The following is a 26868-nucleotide window of genomic DNA, read 5'->3' on the forward strand; positions in this document are numbered from 1 at the left end:
ATAAAAGCACACCATCATTGCCTGCAGGGAACTAGTGTGAGAAACAAGCATTTAGTGAATTAATTACATGTATTTCAGTGAGGCAAGTAAAGGTGTGTACCAAGTACTCTGGAAACAGAGTAGGTAGAACTAACTCTGCCTTGGGAAGTACTAATGGCCTCAGGAGTTGACATTTGAATTCTGTCTGGGAAGATTAGTAGCAGTCGACACAGGTAAAAGGCATAGACATGTAAAAAAATAAACACACTCTCAGGCCACATCTAGAAGTACAGCATTATTGAGTTCTATACCAAATATAACCTTTATGCTTTTCCTATAGCAGACCCACTCTCCCACTCCAGAGGAAGATTGAGGAACACATAAGACCAGCTCAGATATGAAAAGAGATAAATTGTCATAGCAGTCTACCCTGGATAAAAGCCTAAAGTCTCCTGGCCTATAGATAATAGGAGGCATTTGTAGTTGTTAAGATTATCTGGGAGTCTTTCTGAAAGTATGGGTGTGCTTTGACTTTGCAAGATGTTTTCTTTCCTTTTTAGGGTTCCTGAACCTCCCCTCTCCTTCTCTAACCACCAACTCTAGTCTTTGTTCTTTGTATATACACAAGCTGTTTTTCATCTCTATCAAATTTTTACTGAGATAAAACATTTAAGGAAATTTTGAAACACTGGGTAGGGATTGGGAACAACTGTGGTTTTTTCCTAGTAATTTGTGGGGAAAAAATGAAACATTTGCATTATATTTGTTAGCATCCTTTACAGCCTCAATTTCACTGTGTTAGAGTAACACATATCTTACATGTGTGAGCATCTGTGCTAACCATTATCTGTATCATCTTAATCTTTAATCTTCACCACACCAATCTGTAAGATAACTAATATCCTCTTCTTACAGATGAGGAAATTGAGACTCAGAAATATTAAGTAACTTGCCCAAGATTACACATACAGCCAAAGATTACAACCTAATTTAATATCAAAGACCATTTTCTTTTTCTTTTGAATGTTAAAACATGTTGTGTATCTTGGTGTACTCATAAGGTATCTTGGTTAGTATATTAAATTTAAAACAGTTTATTCTGTCAAATTTATTAATTGCTTTGTTGTTTAAGGACCTACCACCATCTTGAAAGGATGACATAGAAAAGCACAGACTTCCTAGTCAAGCAGATGGGTTTTATCTGGCCTCAGCTGTTTTTTGTTTCGTAACCGTAGAGAAATTGCTTTTAAGTTCTCTGAACGCGAAGTTTCTGTTTGTAAAAGGAGATAGTAATGCTTATCTCAAGTGTTAGTATGAGGGTATTATGTGCCTAACATGTGCCTGGTATATAATAGACACTCAGTAAATGTTCTTTCTTTATTTTTTTCTAGTTCCTACCACTACAGCCTGCAGTTTAAAGGAATTTTAGCATTTCATGTTTACCGTTTTTTTTTTTCTTGGCTGTGCCTCATGGCTTATGGGATTTTAGTTCCCTGACCAGGGATCGAACCCGGGCCCTCGACAGTGAGAGCGTGGAGTCCTAACCACTGGACCACCAGGGAATTCCCATACCATATTTTGTTGAAAAGCAAGGAAAAGTTTGAAAACATAAGGAAAGATAAATATTATGGTAAAAAAAAGTATTTACTTGCATATGTAATGTATGTGCCTGTCACATAGTGAGTAGTAACTTGTAGCTGCTATTGTTGTTAAGAAAGCATTCATTTTCAGAAAAGGAACCTATAGAAGGAGGAAAAATTGATTGAATTAATTCCTGCCTAGAGTTCATACTAATTAGTTTTGTCTTCTGAACTATCAGGAGTCTATGCTTTTTTTTTCCTTTATTTTATCATTGGTTGAACATCTTTATGGTCCTCTAAAGCATTTCTCAGATGGAGGGAAGTTTCTATGTTCTTTATTCTTTATTTCTTAACTTGATGTTATATAGTATTTCCAAACATAGATCTTTTTTTAAAAATGCCTGCAGAAAATGCAGAATCCTGAAGAAAGAAGCAAGACACTTCCAAGATTTTTATCACCAGAAAGTAAACACCTAGACAGATTTCAGAATACCTTTATATCCAAGTTGTGATCTTGTTCAGTAGCATTCGAAAACATCTTTTTTTTTTTTTTTTTTTGTGGTACGCGGGCCTCTCACTGTTGTGGCCTCTCCCATTGCGGAGCACAGGCTCCGGACGCGCAGGCTCAGCGGCCATGGCTCACGGGCCCAGCCGCTCCGTGGCATGTGGGATCTTCCCAGACCAGGGCACGAACCCGTGTCTCCCGCATCGGCAGGCGGACTCTCAACCACTGCGCCACCAGGGAAGCCCCGAAAACATCTTTTGAACATCATCATGTTCTGCATCAAAATGGCATGTCTTATTCTTTTTTTTTTTAATTTATTTATTTATTTTTGGCTACGTTGGGTCTTTTGTTGCTGCGCATAGGCTTTCTCTAGTTGCGGCCAGCGGGGGCTACTCTTTGTTGCGGTGCCCAGGCTTCTCATTGCGGTGGCTTCTCTTGTTGCAGAGCACAGGCTCTAGGCGTGCAGGCTTCAGTAGTTGTGGCACACGAACTCAGAAGTTGTGGCTCGTGGGCTCTAGAGCCCAGGCTCAGTAGTTGTGGTGCACGGGTTTAGTTGTTCCACGGCATGTGGGATCTTCCCGGACCAGGGCTCGAACCTGTGTCCCCTGCATTGGCAGGCGGATTCTTAACCACTGCGCCACCAGGGAAGCCCAGCATGTCTTCTTCATTTTGAACATAACTGGTTTATAGTCCCACACATAGGCTGATGACACCATCTATTTGTTTCTTAGTCAAATATCATGCTAGTCTTTGTTCTCTGTCTTTAAGTGTGTATATATTATCCCACAAAAGCTGTAACAGTTTATCAGATAGTTGCTTTAATTTTTTTGAGAGTTTGAGAGTTAAACTCTCAAAGTATATTTTACCTCCCTAGCCATCATGAAAAAAATTTTTTCTGATTCTTCCCTCACAAGGAACTTTATTGTTTCTGAGGTAAATCAAAGCAGCTTAGACACCACCTTTTCTTGCTTTGCTGCGGACAGGTACAGAGTTCTGTAGCCTTTGAATTGGTAATTGACTATAGTTTAGGAAATGACCTTCCTTCCTGCCAAACTTTTGTGGGATTTTATTTTGTTGGGAATGGCTTTTTTTAATTAATGTGGATTTTTTGTCATTTTTAGTATTAAATTTTCTATTTTAGGGACACCCCTTGAGATAATTGGAAATATTCTGAGGTGTTTCTAAATCACAAAGACCACTAAACATGTACCATGATCTAGCATTTTCATGTACATACTAAATATAATTAGTAAGAATATTAAATAGAAAAGTCAGAATATTAAATTTTGAGGGTGGCTAAAGTGAGGATTTTTTTTTTTTAAATAGGAAAGGGAGGACAGATACAACTTTCTGGGGCTGATATAAATGAATAACTTGGAAAAGTACCACTTGAAAGATTAGTGGTTATCTGAACCAGTAAGAAAAAGCTCAAGGGTAGAACTATAGAGATATTGGTACCTCCAGTTTATCCACAAAAATAGTGAGATAAGCTACAAATGTATCTGTGGGAGTGTTCTGTGGAAGTTATTAGGAAGCTAGGGTAACAGTGTATTTGTAGACAATTATCCGAGACCCTTAAGTAGCAAGAATGCTAGTAGATTCTAGAATAAACAGTATTTATATGCAGCACCAGCTTAAGCTAAACTTCATGAAGTGAACACTCCAGTTCCTGAACATGAGTGGGAATAGATATTTGCTTAGCTCCTTTAGCAGACAAGCCCATAGGGTGCACAACAAAACAACTAGGTACTTAAGAGTTTCTTATTTCGAACTGTTAGATAAGCTGTCTGTGTTTGAAGGCTACCTCGATATAAAATATCCAAACTGACTGATTCTTTCTCTGACCTTACAGGTCATTCTAGCAGGAAAATCTTAGTACCTAAAGGGAATGGTTCTATAATCCATTCCAAACTCATATTCAGTTTGGTCATTGAATGAAAGATTTTCTTCATACATTAATAAGAAGAAATAGCCACTGTTTATGCTGACAGTAACTACTGTTCAGAACAGTGTCAGACTTGTATCAGTGTAGATAATGGGCTTTTAATCCATAGTTCTAAGATGTTCATTTTTTGTAACAAGCCAGTCCATCTTTGATCTGATTTCAAGTCAAAAAAAAAAAAAAAAGGAAAAGTTACCAGCGAGCAAGTCCTCTGTATCTGTTTGTACTGATGTGATGGTACGACCACAGTGATATTTGTTATTTTCTGACCTTTCTGTTTCTTTTTAGAGAAGGAAGAACATGGCTGAATTTCAGAACCAGCTTTTACGATTTATTGAACTCCTCAGCTGCTATATTTTAGATCTTTGAGACTTTACAAACCAGATGTAGGATAAGCCCCAATGTGTGTGTGTGTGTAATTTGTATGGTTTTTAAAGGATATGTGGTTGAATTCTATAAATGCTTTCAGACGTTAAGCCCACTGTTTTGTCATTCAGCATCAGTAGAACCATGAAGTTTTTTTGTTTCGTTTTTTACCTAATACAATTTCTTCAAGTATAGGAAAGAAGGAATAAATTAAGAAACTCCAAAGTTTATCACTGGGGATGTTTGGGGCTCTGGATTTCATTCTAGGTTAGAGAAGGCATTTATATCCTAAGTAATTTGCTGACATGAAATTTGCCATCACCGATATTTCCTTTGTTTAACCAGTGATGATTTTAGTTTGAAAAGTCATTTAGTGTACTTGTATGATAACTAATTTCAAGGAGTGTAATGTATGCTATATAGATAAGTTCATACTTAGACTTCTAAGCAGTTTAAAAACACTACTAGTTCCAGGATAGTTCCTTATTTCTCCCATGTTTGTATTCATTGAATAGATTTTAAACAAAATTTTTTTTTGATTGCACCGGGTCTTATTTGTGGCAGGCGGGCTCCTTAGTTATGGCTTGCAGGCTCCTTAGTGTGGCATACAAACTCTTAGTTGCAGCAGGCATGTGGGATCTAGGTCCCTGACCAGGGATCGAACCCCAGCCCCCTGCATTGGGAGTGCAGAGTCCTAACCACTGCGCCACCAGGGAAATCCGATTTTAAACAAATTTTAAAGTGTTAGCCCTTCGAAGTTTTTGTCTTTTTTATTATCTGCATTTAATTTAAGATATAACCCAATATATTTATAATATGACAACATTTTATTAATTTTCAAAAGTAATTTGGTTCTAGAAATTGTTTCTGGAAAATTTGCTAGCATCTGCTATCTCTTTCTTATAACCTATATTTCTGCTCTTCCTCAGTGTGCTAGACCAGGAGTCAGCAAACTTTTTATGTAAAGGGTTCTGTTGTCAATATGCTCAGCTTTGTGGGTCAGATAGTCTCTGTCACAACTATTCAGCTCTGCTATTGGAGTGTGAAAGCAGCCACAGATGATACATAAATGAATGGGCATGACTGTGTTCCATTAAAACTTTATTTGTAAAATCAGGTGGTAAACCAGATTTGGCCCACAACTATAATTTGCCAACCCCTGCATTAGACTTAAAGACCGTAAGTGTATGCCTAGAGTAGATACATTCTTACCTTCTTCATAAATATACTTCCCGCGAAAAACAGACCCAAAGAGAAACAAAATAAAACCCTGTTTTTTGTTTGTTTGTTTTTTAGATCCATTACGTGATATTCATTAGTCCCTTTATCATTTCCTTAAGGCCCTAGGCACACTGATAGAAACTTTCCAGGACAGTTATTTGCCTTAAAATGTACCTGACTAGGATGGTAGAAGAACCTCAATATATAAAGTGGATCCTACGAAGTCATAATTTTTCTAGGATTTAAATGTCACATTAGGTAATAACATGCAGAAGTTTATGACATCAAAAGTAAGTCCACATAGAGATATGAGAAAATGTTTGTTTGAAACAATTGGGTTTAAAGTATTTAAATAATTTGACTTTGATATAAACAATTCTATTATAATTTTTTCCTTGAACTTACATGTACATGTGCCTAATCACCATCTTTTATCCTGGTCCAACTTCCTCATAGAACCCAAAGCTAAAAAGGTAGTTCCTAGCAGCTTAAGAATCAGTTCCAACCCATGTATGATTGTGAGACAGATTCTGTTGAAACACGTGACATGTCTCTCTAAACCTAAAAGCTTCATTCAAAACTTAAGAGAAGGGCTTCCCTGGTGGCGCAGTGGTTGAGAGTCCGCCTGCCGATGCAGGGGACACGGGTTCGTGCCCCGGTCCGGGAAGATCCCACATGCCGCAGAACAGCTGGGCCTGTGAGCCATGGCCGCTGAGCCTGCGCGTCTGGAGCCTGTGCTCTGCAACGGGAGATCTCTATAAATTTAAGTGAATATTTATGGTTCTTATTTAGTTTTTTTTTTTTTTAGTTTTATGATGGCTAGTGTTAATAAGAAATAATACTTCGTAAATAAGTAATAAAACTTTTCAAGTTTTCTAACTTGAGCTTGATAATTTTTTAAACCATAAAACTTGACATAATTGAAATTAAGTTATCAATATGTTTTTGAACATCACCGAAGATACTTATAAATTTCAAAAAACAGTAATTTGAGTGAGAATTAGAAATTTATTGCTACTAGAGTGGGCTCCATTTAGTAAATTTCCACTGAGAGAAATGTGAATTCATTCTGATAAAGTTAGTAAATATAAAGTGCTTATTGTGAATTAAGAATTCTTCTAGGCTTTAGATATTTAAGTAATAATAAACCATGGACCTTGTATCCTGTCTTCAAGATGCTTATAGTCAAAAGGTAAGTTTGACCTTTGGAAATAAGTTAACTTTAAAATTTTTTTCATTTGAGTGATTATTGCCCCCTGGGCACATAGTGGAGTATCCAGGAAATGCTTTTTGAATTAAATTAAGAGGATAAAAATAAATACTGTGAAGCTATTATTTTATGTTACCTATAATGGGGAACATCATCTTTTAATGACTTCCTGCTCCAAGCTGTACTTTTCAACTTTCTCCTACTCTGGCTGTTCCAAATCATCAAAAATATGTTAACTTGCTTTTTTTGTATAAGACACTGAACTATTTGTCATATTTTTTTCCTCAATTGTGCAGTTAACTCCTAATTGTACACAATAATAGGAATAAATTTGCCCCCCAAGTGGTAAATTACCAGTAATTCAGCCATAACTCTACAGTGTGCTGGGATTGACGTAGTGAACAATGTAGTGTCATGATTCTCATGTGACAGATGTGTGTAGAAAGCCATAATACAGGAAACCTTTTTCTAAAGGAAAAAAAGTTATGGTTTCATTGACATAAAAGTAAAACAGTGGTTATCTTCCCATACTAAATTTCTCATAGTAAAATTGTCTTCAAGAATTTGATCATTTCTTACCACCTGCTGCTATCTTCATTATCCAAGCCACTTTTATCTCTTTCCTGAATTAAAGCAGCATCTTCCCAACTGACTTCCCAATTTTCCTTAAATCATTTTTTTAATACAAGACAATCCCTTTAAATTTTAAGTCAGACGATATCATTCTTCTGCTCAAAATCCTCCAACAGCATCTCTTATCTCTGTAAAACCAAAGTCCTTAAAATGGCTTTCAAGACCCTTCTTATCTGTTTTCTGCTACCTCCCAGACTTCATCTTCCACTAATTTATCCCTCTAGCCTTCTGCCCTCTTTACTGCTCCTTAAAGATATCAAGCACTGTCCTGCCTCAGGGCCTTTGCATTTACTCTTCTCTCAGCCAGAGCACACCTCCCTTAGTACCCATATAGCTAGTTTCCTTATATACTTTTCTCTTTGATCACATATCACTTTATCACTGTTTCCTGACCATCCTATATAAAATGGCAACATGCCAGATATTCCCCTCTCTGCTTTCCTGCTATAATTTTCTTTAAAACACTTACTACCATCTGATGTACTATAATTTATTCTTTATCTGTCTTACCCAGGAGAATTTTGATAAAACAGGGATTTTACTTATGTTGTTTATTGCTTTATCAGCAGCTCCGAGGTGCATAATAGATGCTCAGTGAATAGTTGTTGAATAAATGAACAAACTTAAATGATTAGCAATACAGCCATAGTTGTTCTTTCTTCCGGGATCATATTCATTTGACTCAGAGAAGGTATAAACAACATCCTGAACAATCTGAAATTAACATATTCTTCAAGGACAACTACAAGTATATTTTAACTATCTATACTGTAAGATGTTTAACATGGTTAAACTTTGTAAAAGCTTTTCAGGGAGAAAAAGAAAGCTCCAGTTTTTCATCAGAAAAGTGGAAGTGTTTTCTGTGGCAAAGATCACTGGAATTCTTCCCCTTTACATAGGCATAGTTACTCTCAGTTAGATACATCACAGCTAGGAAGACCTGAATTTGGTTTTCCATGTGTGGACTCAGCATTAATAATTGTGATCCTGTATTCATATGATCTTTATTCCAATTTTAACAATAGTAACACAGTTTGAATCTTTTTAATATATCAGTCATTTCAGTCTGAAATAACCAGTGTTAGAGCAACCCAGTGTTCCTCAACATCACACAGCTGGGGCTTCCCTGGTGACGCAGTGGTTAAGAATCCACCTGCCAGTGCAGGGGACACAGGTTCGAGCCCTAGTCTGGGAAGATCCCACATGGCGTAGAGCAACTAAGCCCATGCACCACAACTACTGAACCTGTGCTCTAGAGCCACGAGCCACAACTACTGAGCCCACGCACCTCAAGCCTGTGCTCCACAACAAGAGAAGCCACTGCAATGAGAAGCCCGCACACCACAACCAAGAGTAGACCCCGCTCGCCACAACTAGAGAAAGTCTGCGTGCAGCAGTGAAGACCAATGCAGCCAAAAATAAATAAGTAAATAAATTAATTTTTTAAAAAAAGATCATACAGCTGTAAAGGTACTGTGGTATTGCTACATGCTTTTCACCCTTTATTCTTCTATTATACCCTGTAAACTATCCAACCTACGTATTCATTACAGCCACCTTTGTTTATAATCCACATAACAATCTCTTTTATGATGTACTAAATTCTCCAGCCAAAAGGCACAAAGAAGCAAATCACAGGCCCAACTTCTTTATTACCGAACAGTGCAGGAGCCACAGCCTACTTAGTTAAGATGGGCTCTCTTAAGTTAAGGATTGTCTCCTTAACTCTTGTTGCCTGCTAAAATTATAACAAAGCCATCTCTGTAGAGGCTTACGTGTTTATTTGAAGAATATGGCCAAAAATCTTTATTTTCCCGGTGGTGCTGTATTAAACATGAAATGTCTGACCTGTAGATCAAACTGCACATTATTAAGAAACCAAAATTGTTATCGAGCTAATTAGATGACAGAATTAGGTAAGAGTTGTTACCTATTGGTAAGATGTCAACCCTTTTCATTTTTTTTTACCATTTTATCCTAGACACTACAGAGCTATTTAAAAAGATGTTAGTTTTAAACGAAAATATTACTAGAAATACATAACTAAACCCGTTGTAAAGATAATTCACTTGCCAGCGTATAAATGTTACTAGAATACAAGCATTTGGACTCTTAGCTTAGAATTGAGAAGTTGTAATTATGTTTTTGATTCCCTATCTGATCAACCTTTCATTTCATGTGAGGCTCTGGGCTTTTAACTGTGCCACTTGCAGATATGATTATAAAAATACAATTTAAGGTTGTGTGTGGACATTAGGTATCATCTATGCCAGTGAGTCATAACCTGGGTCTTCAAAATTAGTAATACAAAATGTAAATATTTCAGAAAACCTAAAAAATTGTGTAATTTACTGAAATAAATTATCCATGCTATCAGATTTCTTTCACTAGAATTAGCTCAGCTCAGCATGGCAATGCTTCATTTTCCTTTTAATCAGAAGTTCTGAATGGGAGTTGCATGGCTTTTTTTTAACAGGGAAAAATATTCATTATAACTCAAAAGAAGTTTGGGAGACAAAAATCTTTCAAAATAGGAATTCAGTGTTTTGGGGTGGAGTAGGTAATAAAAGGTTTTACTGTTGGTGAAAAGGCTAGGAAATGTTTCGCCTAGTTTAATTCCTGAGTTTTCCAGAAATGGAAACTCAGACTCAGGGAAATTCAGTGACCTCGCCTAAGCTCTCCTGCCTCCTAAGAGACAGAGCTAAAACCTGAATCCCTGTCTCCTGACTCCTAGTCTATGCTCTTTGTCATCATATGGTATGACGCCACAGTGTCTGGAACCTGAGCAGCTGCTCTCATGTTACAGAGTACTAATGAGTGGTAGGGAGAATTATTCTGCCCTACTGTAAGTATTTGTGATAGGGATGCATAGAACAAGTAGCTTAACCCATTTTCTTCTTTCAGAGTTTTGTGACTGTGTTTCCCAATCTGTCTGGTAAGGAACACTTGTTGGGGTGGCATATTGCCTTTACCAGTGAAGCATACTAAGTAAGCATTACTGAAACTTTTGTTTTGCCTTAAACTGACACTATCTCCCATCTCCTCCCCTGTTTATTATACCATCCTCATATATGTTTTCAAACTGAAGTATTACGTGGCTTTTGTTGAGAGTTGGTCACCAGAATTTAATGGTTAGAAATCATTGTCTTTTTAAGATGGGTCTTTTCATAAATTCAGGATCTGCATGATTTCTTCCAGTGAGTATAGCTAAAGTGAACTCTGCTTTGTTACTTGATCATTACAAATATGAGGCAGGATGATTTGGTAGATACTCAGTACTTAATTAATTAGAGGTATGAAGTATTAAAAAATTACTAACCACTAGCAAGAATTTTTACTGGAACAAAACATAGATTGGGTGCCAGAAATAACTTAATGTATAAGTTATTTAGAGTTTCCAGTTGCAGATTCTTGAAATGGCTCTGGGCTAAGATGCAGATGTTATTTCTGGTCTCTTTAAAAATAAATTTAAAATAGAGTAGAATATCATGGTACTGTTCCATTTCTCATAAATCGAAAGGATCTGGTACTTTCCAGCTCAGAAGAAAAAAATTACACAGGTCAAAAGAAGAAATAAAAAACCAGGGAGCACTTTCCTTAAGGGAGAGCTAACGGGACCCAAGATCAAATTGTTTACCTTTATGGTTTAAAATAATAGCTTTGCTTGCTTCTAGTTTTTGTTTTGTTGTAACCTAATAAGTCAGTAGTGCAATACCTTGTCCCAGTCTTGAAAGCTCATCAGAAGTGCTGGTTTGTTAAAGAATTTTAAAACCTGGATACTCTCCTCAACTTTCTTTTACCCGCACACACACCATTAGTGCTGTGATTATAGAGCCATCTGCAGGAAAATTATCAAGTTGCAACATAGTTAATGATTCTCTTACCGTGTTATTTCAAGTGGTAAATGAGAAGTGACAAACTGCAATTCATATGGGGAAAGAAATGGACAGCCAAGAGATGCAGGAATTATTAGGGAGGGGGACTCCCCACTTTAATTTTTAGAGGAAAACTGCTTTGTCATAGTGAGTTCATGATCAAGAGAAACATGAAGTTTGCTTCATGTTTTATATATTCTCAGTAATGGTAGTTCTGTCTTGTTTGAAGGGGTATTTAATGATTGCCTTTTAGAAGCTTTGTATGATCTGTCAGTTCTGTTCATGTTGATGTCAGAGGGATACTATTTAGTTACCTCAGAAAGAGATTTATCTGCTTTTCTCCTCCAGGAGGTATGGCTGTTTTTACACATCCTCATTTTGGTCATATGGTTGTCAAAAGGGGAATTAAACAAGTGTTCTTTTGCCCTATAAATGTGGTTTATACAGCTGACTGTTTACATTGGCTATACAGATAGGTGTTTTCTATTTTGTTAAGCATTAAGCATTTCTAAAACTCATGTTAGGCTTGAGATCTTTGTAAAGAGATGATAAGAAATCTGATGTTCTATGTCTGAGACAGATGATGTGATTTGTGAACTTTAGCATGAATTTTACTGAGAAGTGGGGGGGGGTTGATTGTTCCTCATTTCCAATCAATATCCAAGTAAATTGTGTACCAGTTTTCAGACCAATCTGTAATATAACTCTGATTATTGGTTTGGCTAGGATTTAGGTACTCACAACTAAGTCATAATTGGAACCATTTTTTCAAAATATCACCTGAGGAAAGATCAGAAAATCAGGTCTTTGATTTTTAATATTTTCATACAGTGGAGAGACAGTATTTGGAAGCCTTTTTACTGATTGATTAGTATCAGCAAGATAGATGAGAGTAATATTGTTGAGTTAGAAGATGCATTATATGATTTCAGATAAATAGCATTATTATGTTTAAATAATAGGTACTGATTGTTAGTGGATCGGTTTGAGAGGGATGCATTATTTCGCTAGAGTTTTATATTCTTGCTTTATTTTTTGCCAAAGTAAATTTTCTAAATTGTGAGAAAAATAGTATTTCTAAATATTAGAAAAAGACCAGAAGACCAACTTCCTGAACACTTAGGAGTGACTTTATTTACAAAGCAGCATATACTAGAAAAATTTGCAATATAATATTCAGATATAATACCTGGAATTTTTTGGTGTCTTACTGAGCATTTAGGAGATAGCATTCATTTACTAGTCATCTTTCTACATGCTAAATAAGGAAAAGGAGACATTGGGGAAGGGTCTTTTGCTTTTGTATCTTCCTATGGGTAGATTCTCTTATTTATTATTCTCTTAAACCTATCCTCACCCCGCACCTCCCTTGCAACCAATAACATATTAGTTATTCACTGAGTTTCGTAAAGCAGGAATATATAGAGTTCATTTGTGGAATTATTCACATGTGAACTTTGTTTAGCTTTGTTTTTCACTCTGAAAATCTTATTTTCCAGGAATTGATTCACTTAGAAATAATGTTGAAACTTTTCATGAGGAATCCTATGAGTGGGTTTTAGATTTACTTTTCCAGCCAGGTCTTCTGGCCTTTTGGGACACTGGAATGTTGCCTGCTTATTTTAGAAAAAGGTACAATAATATTAACCACTAACTGGCCTTAATTAATTAATTAATTCAAGATGTGTAATTCAGTTAAATTGAAATTTTCTTTTAAAAATTGTTTAGAATTTTAAGTCACTCTTGAAACATTCTTGTTTAAGATAGTTTAAAAAACAGATTTGAGAGTTACAGCAATCCAAATATCAGGGATAAAGAAGAGCTAATAAAATAAATTAAAATATTGCATGGGTAACCCCAGGAAATTTTGCATAGCTCTCCAAGGATGATCTGTTTCCCAGTCAACAGAAAAATAAGAAGGAAATAAGGGCCTGGAATTTAAACTGAAGTTGCCAGAAGGTCTCTACCTAGTAGGTTTTTTGGAAACATTTTTTCCTAAATCTTCTGGAAAGAAGTAAATTGCTTAGGCAAAACACATAATAGCTTTTTCTTATCTAGTTTAGGTCTGTGCTTGATGATTGTTGGAATGGCAATAAACATCACATCCTGAACCTACTGAAGGAAGGGAAGTATATTTTAAAATCAGTGAAATGCAGTAATCCTCAAACCAGGAATAATCAGTTTGCTAATAAAAGATGTATGGCTCCAAGTCATATTTTATCAGGGTTCTCTGACATTTTCATTAATCATGTTGCCAGTGTGTACAGTAATGCCCATTTTGCTCTAAAAGTTGGTGAGTTTTTAGATTGTTGGACTAGGTAGCATGAATATTGAGTCAAATCACATAATCTTAGAATAACACATAAGTGATTACGTAGAATTGCGGGTGGAAACAATTCAGGATAAAAAGTGCATGACAGTTCAGAGCTCCTGTGCAGGCTGCACGTCTGTCTGAAATCAGGTTTAAAAAGTGGCCCTGTCCCCAGCTGACTCGTTTTGTCAGACTGAGTCATAGGATTAACCCTTGACATGTTCCTTCAAAAAAAAGAGGCAAAGATTAAACAACTGCATTGACTAGAGCAGCACTTGATCCATCTATATGCATTTTTTTCCTGTAATATGATTCTGCTTAAGAAAAAAAATTGTGCTGCAGCTGTTACATAGATTAAATTAGGTTTTTTTAAAAAATATTTTTGAGGAAGAGAAAAAGGACTTTATCATAGAAGATAATTTGTAACTTAAAAATATGTCTACATCAACCAGTTTTACTTTCTTTTGGGTAAGGCAGACTTCAAAAAGATGTTATTTTGAGTAGCAAACTTGAAGGACATTACCATAGCATACGAGTAAAATACGGGACTATTTTATTTAAATTACCACCAGTTTTCTTGATGATTTGCTGTTTTTGAGGAATAAATTTAATGCCATATGTATGTAAACGCCCACCCACCCCCCACCTCTTCTCTCTTCCCTCACGTTTCTACATCCACCCTCAGTTTAGGCAGTAGCGTATACCAAATGATTGTGTTGGGTACATGGCGGGGGGGCTCCATCTTACATTTAAGCATATGTATGGATTTTCTATCTGTGTTTTTGAGAGGAGGGATGAAAAGTAGAAGCAAAAGCTTTTAATTAATTACTCAGCTCTGCTTAGAAACTATTATGTTTCAAAGTTCAGGTTTCAGGTTTAATAGCAAGTCTTATCCAGTTCCTTAATAAACTGCTTTAGAACAGTAACATTATTATACTGTCTGGTTTTACTCTGAACTTTTTAAACTTGGATATTTGTTTATTACTTTCAGAATACCATATCATTGCCTCTAAAATAAAGAACTGTTAATGAAATACTCAAATTTTCATTGTGCTTTAATAGCCAAGATTGCATAGCTGGATTTACATTATGCTGTTTGTTTTAACAAACATCATAGTGCTCTCTCTTTTCTGGTAAGCCCCAAAGAAACGAGCCTAACTACTGTCGGTGGATTTTTTTTTTTAATCAATATATAAAAGTTTTCTCAGGTTGAAGCTGAGCTTCCTACTGATTGTAGGAAGAAAATGTTGAAGTGCTTTGTGGCTGCCCTTTTCCCCCAGTCCCCTAAATTTCTATTTTAAAAGTAAGTTTTTTTGTTTTTTTCATTAAGGAAAAAAGGAAATTTTATTTTGGATGGTTGATTTTCCTTTTTTTTTTTTTTTTAGCTGTTCTGTCAGAGAGAGACTATGTCTATAAAAGACTAAAATTTACTTGAATGGTTTTAAGGCATGGCATTGTTAATTGTAAGTCAACGCTTTTTACACAGTTCTCTAAGGATTGAAATGGGTCTTTGTGGTCTCTCAGGAGGGAGGAAGTTACAAGCCACTCTGCAGACTGGCATTTTAATGGTCTGCTGTACAGTGATGTTCTTTTGCAGCTGCTGCTTAGCCTTTTCTATATCTGGAGAGTGTGGGGAGGTTTTATTGTTATTCCAACACCATCAGCTTTTAAAACATTATGAACTTAGCTGGCCTTACTGTCTTATTTGATTTTATTGTTATATTTTAATCAATATTTTCATAAAAATGGGGGGTTTGGGGGTCCCTTATAGAATATTCCTAGAATATTCCCTTAGAGCAGTTCTGCTTCATGAAAGGTGCCTTTAAAAAAGTGATGTGTCCCTTTTTTGCAGCTTGTGAGCTGTCCTCTGATTAACAGTTTTGTGAGAACCTGCAAGGCACAGGGAGAAGAGATAGTACAAAGAGGTTTTCATGGGGGGAAATGAGAGGAGAGAAAAGTTGCTATTCTGTTTTTCTGGGTTAGAATCCACACCAAAAGACAAATTGAAATTTTTTTAAATAATGAAATATGTTTGTGTGTGAGAAACAAAGTATTTGCAAAACAATGTCTAAGACCTTTTGACTTCTAAGTATAATGCATTTTTTAAATCTATGAGATGTTTATTCCCACACTGATTATTTTTCCTTTTTGAGAAATTTGAACATTATAACATTCATAAAAATATGAATATATCAAGTGTTAGTTAAGAACAATAATGAACTTGGAGGCAAGACTTCCAAGAAATCTTTTTTAGTTTATTAGCTGTAGTGCACATTTTGTCTATACATACCAGCCTTTCATATTTTTATGTAAGGGAAAACAAAACTTTGTTTGTTTTTTCTTTTTAATTATTGAATTGCTTAGTACATATTCTAGAAAAGTGCAGTCCATTATAAACTTTTAATTGGTGTTATGAGTGAGGAATTTAAGGGGCTTTATAATTGAAAACCTATATTAAATATTATGTTTTAAAAACAGATGATTTATTTTCAAGATAATTTTTTGAATTGTTGGAATGAGCTTTTTCATGAAATGTGTCCCTTTCAAATTTCTTTCCATACCATTTTTATAACATAAAAAATCATGGTTTGTTCTAGCTAGTTTAGAGGTACTTACATGACAGGTCCGCTTTCTCCAGGAAGTGACTTTGTGCAAGGCTTAACTGTTTAGATCCTTCTTGTTACACACGATTCAGTGTTTCCAATTCCTGATTGCTTGATCATGTGTTTATCATAGTTAGAAGCAACTGTAGGCCATGCCAGATGGTAATGTTGCTAGAGGTGTAGCAAGCTAGGTTTCCCTGCTACAAGTGCTCTAATTTAAACTAAAAATAGGTTAGCAGATCTGTCAGTTTGTCTTTCTTTGAAAGAGACATATATACTATATATATGACAATATTAATAATTCCTTGGGATATTTGTCTCCAGGACACTGTATCACTTTTTATTATTTAGCACTTGTGACTTGTATTTTTTTTAAATTCCAGAATTTGTCTTATTGGTATCCTCCACCAGTGTGAGGACTTGATAGAGATTGAAAGAGGTTACTTACAGCACAAACCCTCCCTCTCTGCTCGTTGAGTTGGTTCAGTCCTATTTTGCATAAGTTCCTTTTGAGTAGATCATGTGTGGATGCATAGTGCTGAAGACTTAACTCTGTTTGGCTGTGTGGATGTATGTCTTGGAGAGAAGCTGTGTGCATTAGCTGCAAACATTAACATTTTCAAAATCAACATGTATTGTGCTTATCCTGTCCCTGGAATGGGCAGCAATTCTTTGATGTATTACTACAATGGAAAAACGGTAAGTCTTTTTCTTTGTTCAGATAGCTTCTAACTGGTTTGTTTAAGGGAAAGGAGGGTAGATTAATTACTTTTTACTAAAACCTGTGAGGTTTTGTTTTATCATTTTCTGTAATACGTTAAGATTGTATGTTTCTTTGTAAGTAAGGTTAGCAAAGTTGTCTTTGACACAGTTATTCAATAGCTTTTGGCTTTTATTTTTAAAATAATATAGAAAATAAACTTGAATTTGTGGGATATTTTTTTAATGCCTGATGTCTTTACTAGTAATGAGCTTGAAAGTACATTAGTTTTAATGTTTTCTTATATTGTAAACATATAATCTACATGTAAAATACATATATAACAGAGAGAGAAAGAGGGAAGATTACTTGATGCTTTGTAGATAGAAGGGAAAGATGAAAGTCATCTTAGATATTCATAAAAATAACAAGTATGAAGCTCTGGGAATGATTAGAGAAGCAGTCAGCTAGTGAGGGCCGTATTTCCTGTTTGGAGTTTCAGGTCCGGAGCCTGACTTTACTCAGATACCATCTGTTTCCAATCAAACTAGAATTTTGACCCTGTACAGATTCATAAAATAAATCACTATTTTTCAAAGAGTGCATTTATACATTTTCCAAAGAATGTATTTCTGGTCGATTTATAGCACATGGTTAGATGTTTTAAAATAATACCTTTCTGTGTTGCTAAGTAAAACTTCTCTGTTTTTTAAATTAATTACTCAGTATTAATTACTTAGTATGTTTCTACAAAAATATCTTTAAGTCAGAGGATTTTGTGTATTCTAAAAAGAAGGTGAACTTCTCTGGAACATTCAATAGGACTTATCTTTATAAGATAGTTGATAAACATAAAAATGTTATACTAGTGAATAACAATCTTGGGTTTATGTCAGGAATTCAGTATTTTCCTCCTCAGTTTTTCCAAAACATGTATTAGCTCAGGTGTTTTATTAAATATATAAATGACTTTAGCAATTTTTTTTGGTCAGTAGTGGAGGCATTTTTAATGTTAATGTTTGAAGTTATAAAAGAAATTAATCACATTTTCCTAAAATAGGTATACAGTCAGTTATGTTGGTCCCTTCCCTTTTTACCACTTGAAAATGTTTTAAAGTAGCATATGACTTTAACCAGTGTACGTGAGAACTAATGAAAGCACTTTTTCGTTCTCTGACTGCTTTGGTAAGGCCTCTTTGGACTTCGTTAGCATTTGGTTTTTAACTTTTCAGTAAGCTTTCTTACTAGATGACAATCAAGCCAAAATATCCTTAAACTCATTAAAAAGTATGTGTTCACACTAGCCATATAAACAGAGCTTTTGGAGAATGTGAGAGGTAGATTTAGATGGGTAGTGTAAGTGAAATAACTTGATCTCTATGTAATTTCCTTGGCAACTGTCTTTCAAATGTGAAATTTTTTTCTTTTATGTTCAATTCTAAGTAAAATAGTCTGTTTGAAAATGGTGTGTGTGCAAGTTTAGTAAAATTAATCATACAGGACCCCTGAAGCAGAGAGACTATAACTCAGATTGAGTTTAGATTTTATTCTTTCAAGAGCACAGATCACTCTATTACAGCATTTCTCTTTGTTCTACATTTGGGGGTGGAGGGGTGGGGGACAGCTTTGATCGTATTAAGTATTTCCAGGCTTACGGTAGATGACATGGCTGGTATGTTAGAAAAGTGTAGCCTGAAAGTTGATAGCCTGTGCTTGATATAGGTCAAAGGTGACTTTTATGTTCTTGAAAAATGCGTAAAGGATGATATATTTTCTTAGCCCTCTGTATCATAAGCCCTTAGTCTTATATGTGTTTTACTTTTACCACATCTAGTTTATTATTATTATTCTAACTCTTCAATAAGAAAATCATATAGTATGTAATTATAATATCCAAAGATTATGGTAAATACCTCATCTTTGTATATATTGGGAAATGTCTACCCATCAATGCTTTATAGTAAAAACTAGCACTTTAAATTAATGTTGCCAGAGTCTAAGTGAAATGTATTTCCTCACTTGAGTTATGGAATTTTTGTATAATTCTCATAATGAACCAGTTAGATTTAAGCTCACTCTTTAACTCCATTTTATCAATTTATCTTAAGATGATAGGACAGATTTATATTTTGAATATTAATATTTTGATTTCATTTTTAAGATCCTTTTACGGGTATTATGAAAGAGTGAGAAATCCTGAGTGATACTGGGCTTAAAGAAAATGCTTTCCCTTTTTTTCTGGTTTTTATTTTTAAATTTTCAAGTTGATTTCCATATATTTAAGGATGCTTGGGGTAATTTAATAAATAGACTGAACAGACTCTAGGAAAAAATAGATTAATAAGAGAAGAGCCTTTTCATATTTTGTTATTTAAGATGATGTGGCCGTATTGTACTGTTGGAAATATAAGAGGCTTGGGGATCTATGTGCAGAAAAGAAAAGGCAAAAATGTTAACCCTGTTTTCCCCACTATCTGAAAAGAGAAGGAGTTAATGCTTTATATCACATGTAGCTTTTGTGTAGCTGTATTATGTACCATGCTATATAAGATATTAATATGTGTTTATGATAAATAGAGGACTTAAAATCACTTTGAATATTATCTATTTTTTTTGAACTTTGAAAAATAGCAAGGAATAATGGATTTCTGAGATTCCTTACTTATACAGAACTTGGCCTGCACTCAGTTTTCTCATTGATATGACTCAATTGTTGTCCTTTATGCAGAAAGGTAGAAAGTCTTAGAGGTAAAGGAAGGAAAGTTTTGGGAGGAGAGGATTCCTGTTCTCTTCACCTTGGGATTCTGGAGTTTCAGCCTTCCTCTGATCTCATCAGCCTCCATTTTCTAGGCCTTGAACTGAAGATGCTACAAAGTGTTTCGGGTATAAAAATTGCAGCAAGTACAGACATGATGCTCTTTTCATTATTTCAGGGGATTATTTTAATATTATTAGAGACAACACAGAAATCCAAGTTTTAAAACTCAAGCTTAGAAACACATTTTGAATATTCACCTTCTTTGTATGGAATCTGGGAAAGAAGAGACAGGAACTAACATGATCATAAGGGCTACTCTGTGTCAGGAACTACGCTGGGGACTTTATGTTTACCTCATTTAATTCTCATAACCACTCTGTCATTTAGCTGTTACTAGCCTCCTTTTATAAGTAAGGAAAAATTGGTGCTGGGAAGTTAGGTAACTTGTTTAAGCCCCACCCTGCTAGTTAAATGTTGAGGCCAGAACTGAACCCAGGTCTGTCTCCTAAGAGCAGGTTTTCTCTTTTCTATCATCCAAGGACAAGTAAACTAGTCTCCATAGCAAAGGGCCAGATTTCACTTATCCTTACTACTGGTTGTATCAAAGTACTCCGTTGGGAAGAAAATGTCATTGAGAAAAACACTAGGCCATTCTTACAAATAAATATATTTTGCATATATGATCAAACTTACAATTTTATGAATGCTAATTGATATGGTCAGTCAAGCAGCTTTTTACTAGTTTCTATTTAAGATGAAGAACTTAAAACTATCCTAGATATGTTTTTAAATGCAGGAAATTAGCAGGCCTCTTCTAATAGAACTCGTAGTAGTGAAAATTGGTATAGCCATGGTTTTGGCACCTGCCTCCCCACTTAATTTGTATTATAAGAATTAGAGCAGCAAATAGCTAAATTTGCGTTGTAACTACTTCTAAGATTTATTTTTCAAATAAACATTTTCAGTTAATAAAAGCACAGAAACCAATATGAGAGTATATAGAGCTACATTTCTGTTCTGTTGGGGATTTACTGCTAATTAACATGAGAGAGGAAAGTATATAATTAATTAATTCGAATTTCCAGGCTGTCTATGGGCCCAGTAGGGTTAAATCTAACATTTGTATGATGAGGAAAACATGAAGTCATTTAAGAATTCTCTGAAGTTAGAATGCTAAAGACATTGGATGACAAGGAGTTTAGCTTAAATCTGCTTTGATTTTTTTTTGCCTTTATCAAAAATATATGAGACTATATTCTAGATATGAATCCAAGAAGGTCTTTTTTTCTTGATTCAAGTGGACACAAATACCAGGAAGTTAAGCCCCTGCCAAGAGAATATGTTGTCACGGGTCAGGTTTATTAATCTTTTAGAAGGAAATTTATGTCCCTTTCCACTAGCTCATGAACATACTGAAGAAAGGGATCAGGTGCTGTATTGTTGGATCTAAATATTTTTAAAATGTAGAGAGCGAAGAAGTGACACTCATTGATTTGTTCAGTACATTATCCTAGCATACAAGTTTCAAACCCAGTCCCTTAAAAATTCCATGGTTTATCTCTCAGGAAAAAAATTTGTGCTTATTATAAAAATGATACTGGTTACAATAAAGAACTGATAAAATACGCCCAGTGATGTTAAGATTAATTAAAATGTGCTTGACTTACCGAAGAAGAAATTCTCACACTTGAAAACCACTATTACTCAACTATACTTTTTAGACAGCAGCAGTAGTAATTGATTTTAAGCTGCTTTGTACTGAAAGCTAGAATTCTTTTTTCTTATCGTTGTTAGAAAGGAAATTTTACATTATTTCACCCCTAAACGTTCTCCGGAAATTCTTGGGAAAAGGTATTGGTCCTTTTATTTATGAGTATTGAAAATATGAACATATATTTATGCCTTTTACAGAAATTTCAGTTGTGTTTTTATCAGGCTAACTAATTAGATGAAAAGAATCTTTCATGGATAGCTTGTGTGTCCCTGAGTTAGTCCTACTTCAGACATTTTGCTTTATGATGCCTTTTGGTTTCAGTTCTTACAATATTTAGTACTGGAACTATATAAATATTCCTCCCCCCCGCCATAGGCTTGGAATTACCATAAAAACTTGAGTAGTAAGTTGGACTTTATGGCAAAATTTACTACATTTATGTAATATTAAAATACTGAAAACACTGAGATATTTATCAAATCTGTCATTTGTTTAAATATTCTTGGATATTAGGAGATTCTTAAATTAGACTGCTATTTCATGTACTTACATTTTTAAATGTCTTTTTCTTTTGGGTTGTGCTTGTTTTAATTTTGATTAAAGAAACAACCAGGAAAGTGGGAAGCCCTGAATTTCAGAAACTTTAAGATTTTGACATTTATGTTAAAGATATGCTTTTTATCTGAGTTTATGCATCAGGTCAGTATGCATAGAAAACAATGGATCCAAAATGATCAGAAAAATCAATAGGGAATAGTTTTTAGGAAATTTCTTTAACTTTTAGTTAAATTTAAATTTAACTAAATTTAAATTTAGTTAAATTTCTTTAACTTTTACTTAGTTAGCACTCTTATCTCAGTGAGTCCAATTATTTAAAGCAGAAATTTTACTTACTCTTTTTTAAGCAGCCTCTTTTTAGTAAATTCAGGTCCCACAAAATGCAGAGGTAGAAGGAAGCTGTTTATGTATATTATTGTGTGTGAAACTTGCATAGGTTGACCAGCAGTAACTAGAAAATTCTTATAATAATTACCTAGTTTTTCTTTCTTAGTTTTTGCATGTTGACCCTTAAATGTGCCTATTTTTAAAATCAGTGGCCCAGAGGTTTAATTACAGATTTTAAAGCTAGAATTTGAGTTGGGTTGGGGTTTTCTTTTTTTCCAGTGACCTGAACTGTTTTGTTTGTTTGTTAGTTGTCAGGTTTTAGATACTCAGCTAGATCTTGAAAAATTTTTATGGCTTAATACAAAATATAGTTACATAAAATGAGATAAATTAAGTGTATGCTCCTGAATATAGTATCACATTTTTATTTTAAAATTATGATGGTAGGGTAAATTAGCCAAATGATTTTGTTTTGCTTTATTATTTTGGTAAGTTGATAAAGATTATGCTGGAGATGATTTATGCTGTTAGCATAAACTTTTCACATATTGGAGGTTTAATGTTAGCATTAAAGTGTTTAATGGTATTTAACATATTGGAACTTAAAGAGAACTGCTAGTCAAACCATCTTGACAAAAGAGCTAATAGAAGCCTAAACATAGTGAAATATCGGTAATAATTTCTGTGTTAGAGCATGTTCAGAAAAATTGATAAGCTTCTCCTTCTTTCTTCTTTCCAAATTAGATAAAGGTGTTCCCAAAATGTTTAAGAGTTTTGGTTTTTGTTTCATAGCCTTTGGAGTTTATGAGACTCCTAGAATATTTCTTTCAAAATAATTTATCTAATTTTAAACTGGTGGGTAAGGAAGAGTGATCTCATCCTGTATTGTTCAATATAGTAACCAGTAGCCACAAATGACTATTTAAATTAATTAAATTAAAATTAAAAATTCAGTTTCTCACTTGTACTGTCCACATCTCAAGTGTTCAGTAGTCACATGTAACGAGTAGCTACTGTATTGTACAGACATAGATACATTACCATCTTTTCAGATATAGAACATTTCCATTATTACAGAAGCCTATTGGACAGTGCCCGTCTAAAGCATTCCTCTCATTTTCTGTGGAAGGGTATCTTAATTAAGATATATAGCGAGCTATTCTCACATACTAAAGAAAATTCCCAATTCATTTCCTCATCATTTAGAACATTTAAAGATATCAGCTACCACACAGGCTTTGGATCTATTTTTAAAAGCATAGGGAATTGCATCATGTTTTAACTCATCACTGGATGTGACAAGATAACAAGAAAAAAATATCTTTTTAGCAGAAGCTTCTACTTTTTTTCATCTTTGCTGAACAACTATCAGAAAATCGTGCCTTTCTGCCTTGCAGAGATGTTTCCAATATTAATTATAGGAAGGATGCACTGAAATCAAGAGCGCAGTGCACAGCTCCAGCCTCTAAAGCTAAACAGAGAGTGAACCTGCCCTGAATTGGGGTGATCCATATGACTAAACTGAATCACCCAAGCAGGAAAAAAAGGAATGTTTTTGCTAACTTGACTCCAATTGGCTTTATGAGCTAAAACATTCCAAGGATAATTGTGTAATCACTGTACAGAGTAATGTAAATATTCATCCCTGAAGTACTCTGTCACTCTTAAAAAGTAAGTTTGGGTTGATGGGATGAGGACAGTAGAGATATTACTGTGAATTTACTCTTTTCAAACATACTTAACAATGAAAGGGAGGTATCTGTTAGATTTTCAGTTATATTCGTTTAAGTTGGGGTAAATGTTATGGTTCTGTTCACCCAACACTCAGAATTTCTCTCTTTTCCATTCCTGAAGGAGAAAAATTAAGTACTTGAGAAAGAAGGACATTCCCACATGATACCTACTTTGAACCTGACATTCTGAAATGGAGGCTAGAATTCTAAAGAAAATGTCTAATTACCACATTTCAATAGAACATCTTAAATTACTTAATTGTACTTTTTCTGTTTCTTTTTAAAATAGTGTGACTCCTGGTAGATTTTAATCACCTTAAGCACACATATTCCTTTCTCTTAATTTTGTTTATTGTGATACAAAATCATATTTAAGATTTAAATGTGTGATTAGATCATTAACTAGGAAAAAACTGGCATCTATGTGCAGGTGATCAGATGACATAAGCAGTCTGGTTTTAATTTGTGGCCAGTACTGATTGTAACTAAAAGAGACTTGCTCTTTTTGTGGAATTGGCTGACTATTTCCCTACATCTGGAGTTAATAAAGTCTTTGAGACCACATCAGTTGTGCTTTGCCGCAAGAACTCTTTGATCTGAAAAATCGCAACTGGCACAACTGCTGCTTCATAACATTGCATCTATGTTTTTGCAAGCTATGGTTAAGATACCAAAAGTAAAGTTTTTTGTCGTGTGTTAGAAATGCTGTTAGATGGGCCTCTTTGAGAACCATGGTTTTCAAAACATTTTTATCACGATAAAAACTTGGAACTTATGTTAGTAAATAAATGATAAGCTTACAGTAATTTAGAGTTTTTACCATTTTCATTTATAAGATCTGTTCTTTAAAAGTCAATTTATCTTTTTCAAAGTCTATTTGTAGAGACTAACATTAAAAACAACTTTGCCCTAAAATGAGCCCTGTGTTCTCAATACAGCTTCAAAATTTTTACATACGAGTGGGCAAGCAGGCAAGCCTCTTCTGCTTCATGTGTTTTATCTTGGTTTTCTTGCTTTCCATGATAGTCATCAATTAACCATTATCTGATCAGCATATTCTCCTTTATTTACAGCAATTTGTAAATCAATAAAGTCAGCAAAGGTTCTTTTATAAATCAGCAGAATTTCTTTGCTTTTGTAATTGCATACATTTAAAATTTTTTAAAGTGTAAGTTTATCTTGTATGGAATATAGTGAATTGAATAGAAATAAGGATAAAGAAATATATATTGAGAGATTATATATAAATTTTAACTGACAAATTATGTAGATTTTTTTGTGTGAAATGACACATCAAAACTGGAGTTTTTCATAAGTATCATTGGGAGGTTTACATACTGTTTCAATCTAAAACCTAGATAGAATTAGAGAACTTTATATTGTATACCTTCAGATCAGTGATGGTATACATAGTAAATAAGCATTTGTGACAAAAACATGTTCTAATGCTGTCTTCTAAATTTTATTCTCATTTGTATTTTCTTTCTACATCTCTTTTTTGTTGTTCGTGGTTTCAACGTAGTCTGGGAAAAATCTGTATATTATAAAGGGGACAGAGGACATCTAGCTAAAGCTAAATTTTGATGCTGAAACTTGATTAAAAGAAAAAAGTACAAAATTCCTTTCCTGAAAACTTTTCCTGCCTATCAGCCTATCTAATACATTGCAAACACATTTGTGTATATCCAATTCTTTCATTCTAACTCTGTCTTTATGTCATAGCACCAAACTAGAAAAATATGTTTAATCTATATAATGCATAATCCCCTATCTAGGATCCTTCTGGGTAATTCTTAGGAATATATCTTGTCCCAAACTTCTCAGGTACCACAAGTGTGTGTTTTCCTCTCTGGGATGTAAGAAGTAGGAAACTAACCTGAATGCCGGTCCATTAAAAAGACACACCTGTGCTTGTAATAGCATGGCTAGCAAGAAGACTAAAAATTGACTTTTTAACCTTTTATCTAGGGTGAACTGTATATAAGTAGGATGATGTCGGACAAAAACTATAAGAAATAGCAGTTGAGTACTAAACAGGGACAATATGTAGCAGTGTAACTGCTCTTATAAGAATTAGAAAGATGATATTATTAGCTAATACTTAGTGAGTGGTTACCATGCTAAACATTTTTGAGCCTTCTGTGCGCCTTAGCCATCTTGAGGAATCCAGGTTGTTTTTGTGTTTTTTGTTTGTTTTTTGGTTTGTTTTGGGGGGAGGTTGTTTTGTTTTGTTTTGGCTGCGCGGCTTGTGGGATCTTAGTTTCCCAACCAGGGATCAAACCTGTTCCTTCAGCATTAAGAGTGCAGAGTCCTAACCACTGGACCGCCAGGTAATTCCCTAAACATTTTGTATGTATTATCTCACCTAATCTTCCCATCAACCCTTGCCCGCCCCCCCCATGCAGGTAATGTTAGCACCATCTTACAAATGAGGAAACTGAGTCTCAGAATGTTAGGTAATTTGCCAGGAATCTTTACAGTTAGTTAATGCCTCAGACAAAGAATAAATGACAGTTTATGTAAATAAAAAATTGGCTCCCATTTTAATCTGTGTGTGCTTCCACCACTTTTTTATTAGTGCATAGGAATGTATGCTTGATAAAAATATCAAACTGTGTGGAAAGGCATAAAGCAAACGTTTTCCTCCCCAATTATAAGTCCAGAGGTATAACCATTAAGTTTCTTACGTGTAATTCCAGAAATCTTCTGTGCTTATGCAAAAAATATGTGTATGCTTTTTTTTATGCATCCTCCCATAATTTTATTGAGCTAGTTACTTTTTTCCCCGTTAAGTGAACACTTTGAATTTTTATTTTGGATTAAAATTTAATAGATGTACCCTTATCAGACTAA

General features: G+C 34.6%; 1 protein-coding gene across 4 annotated transcripts in view; it reads left to right on the forward strand.

Annotated features, from left to right (window-relative positions):
- TCF12 (transcription factor 12) overlaps positions 1-26868 on the forward strand; it is a 389492-nt gene that overhangs the window by 312942 nt on the left and 49682 nt on the right. Inside the window, exon 1 of one of the 4 annotated variants that reach the window (XM_081227390.1) lies at positions 16740-16924. The exons of the other annotated variants lie outside the window; for them this stretch is intronic. Coding sequence (XP_081083516.1) covers positions 16754-16924 — 171 coding nt within the window. The 5' untranslated portion in view covers positions 16740-16753. Of the gene's footprint in view, positions 1-16739; positions 16925-26868 lie in introns of those variants that run through there. 4 annotated transcript variants of the gene reach the window in all.

Source organism: Mesoplodon bidens (genome assembly GCF_964165515.1).
Source record: "Mesoplodon bidens genome assembly, chromosome: 3".
NCBI lineage: Eukaryota > Metazoa > Chordata > Mammalia > Artiodactyla > Ziphiidae > Mesoplodon > Mesoplodon bidens.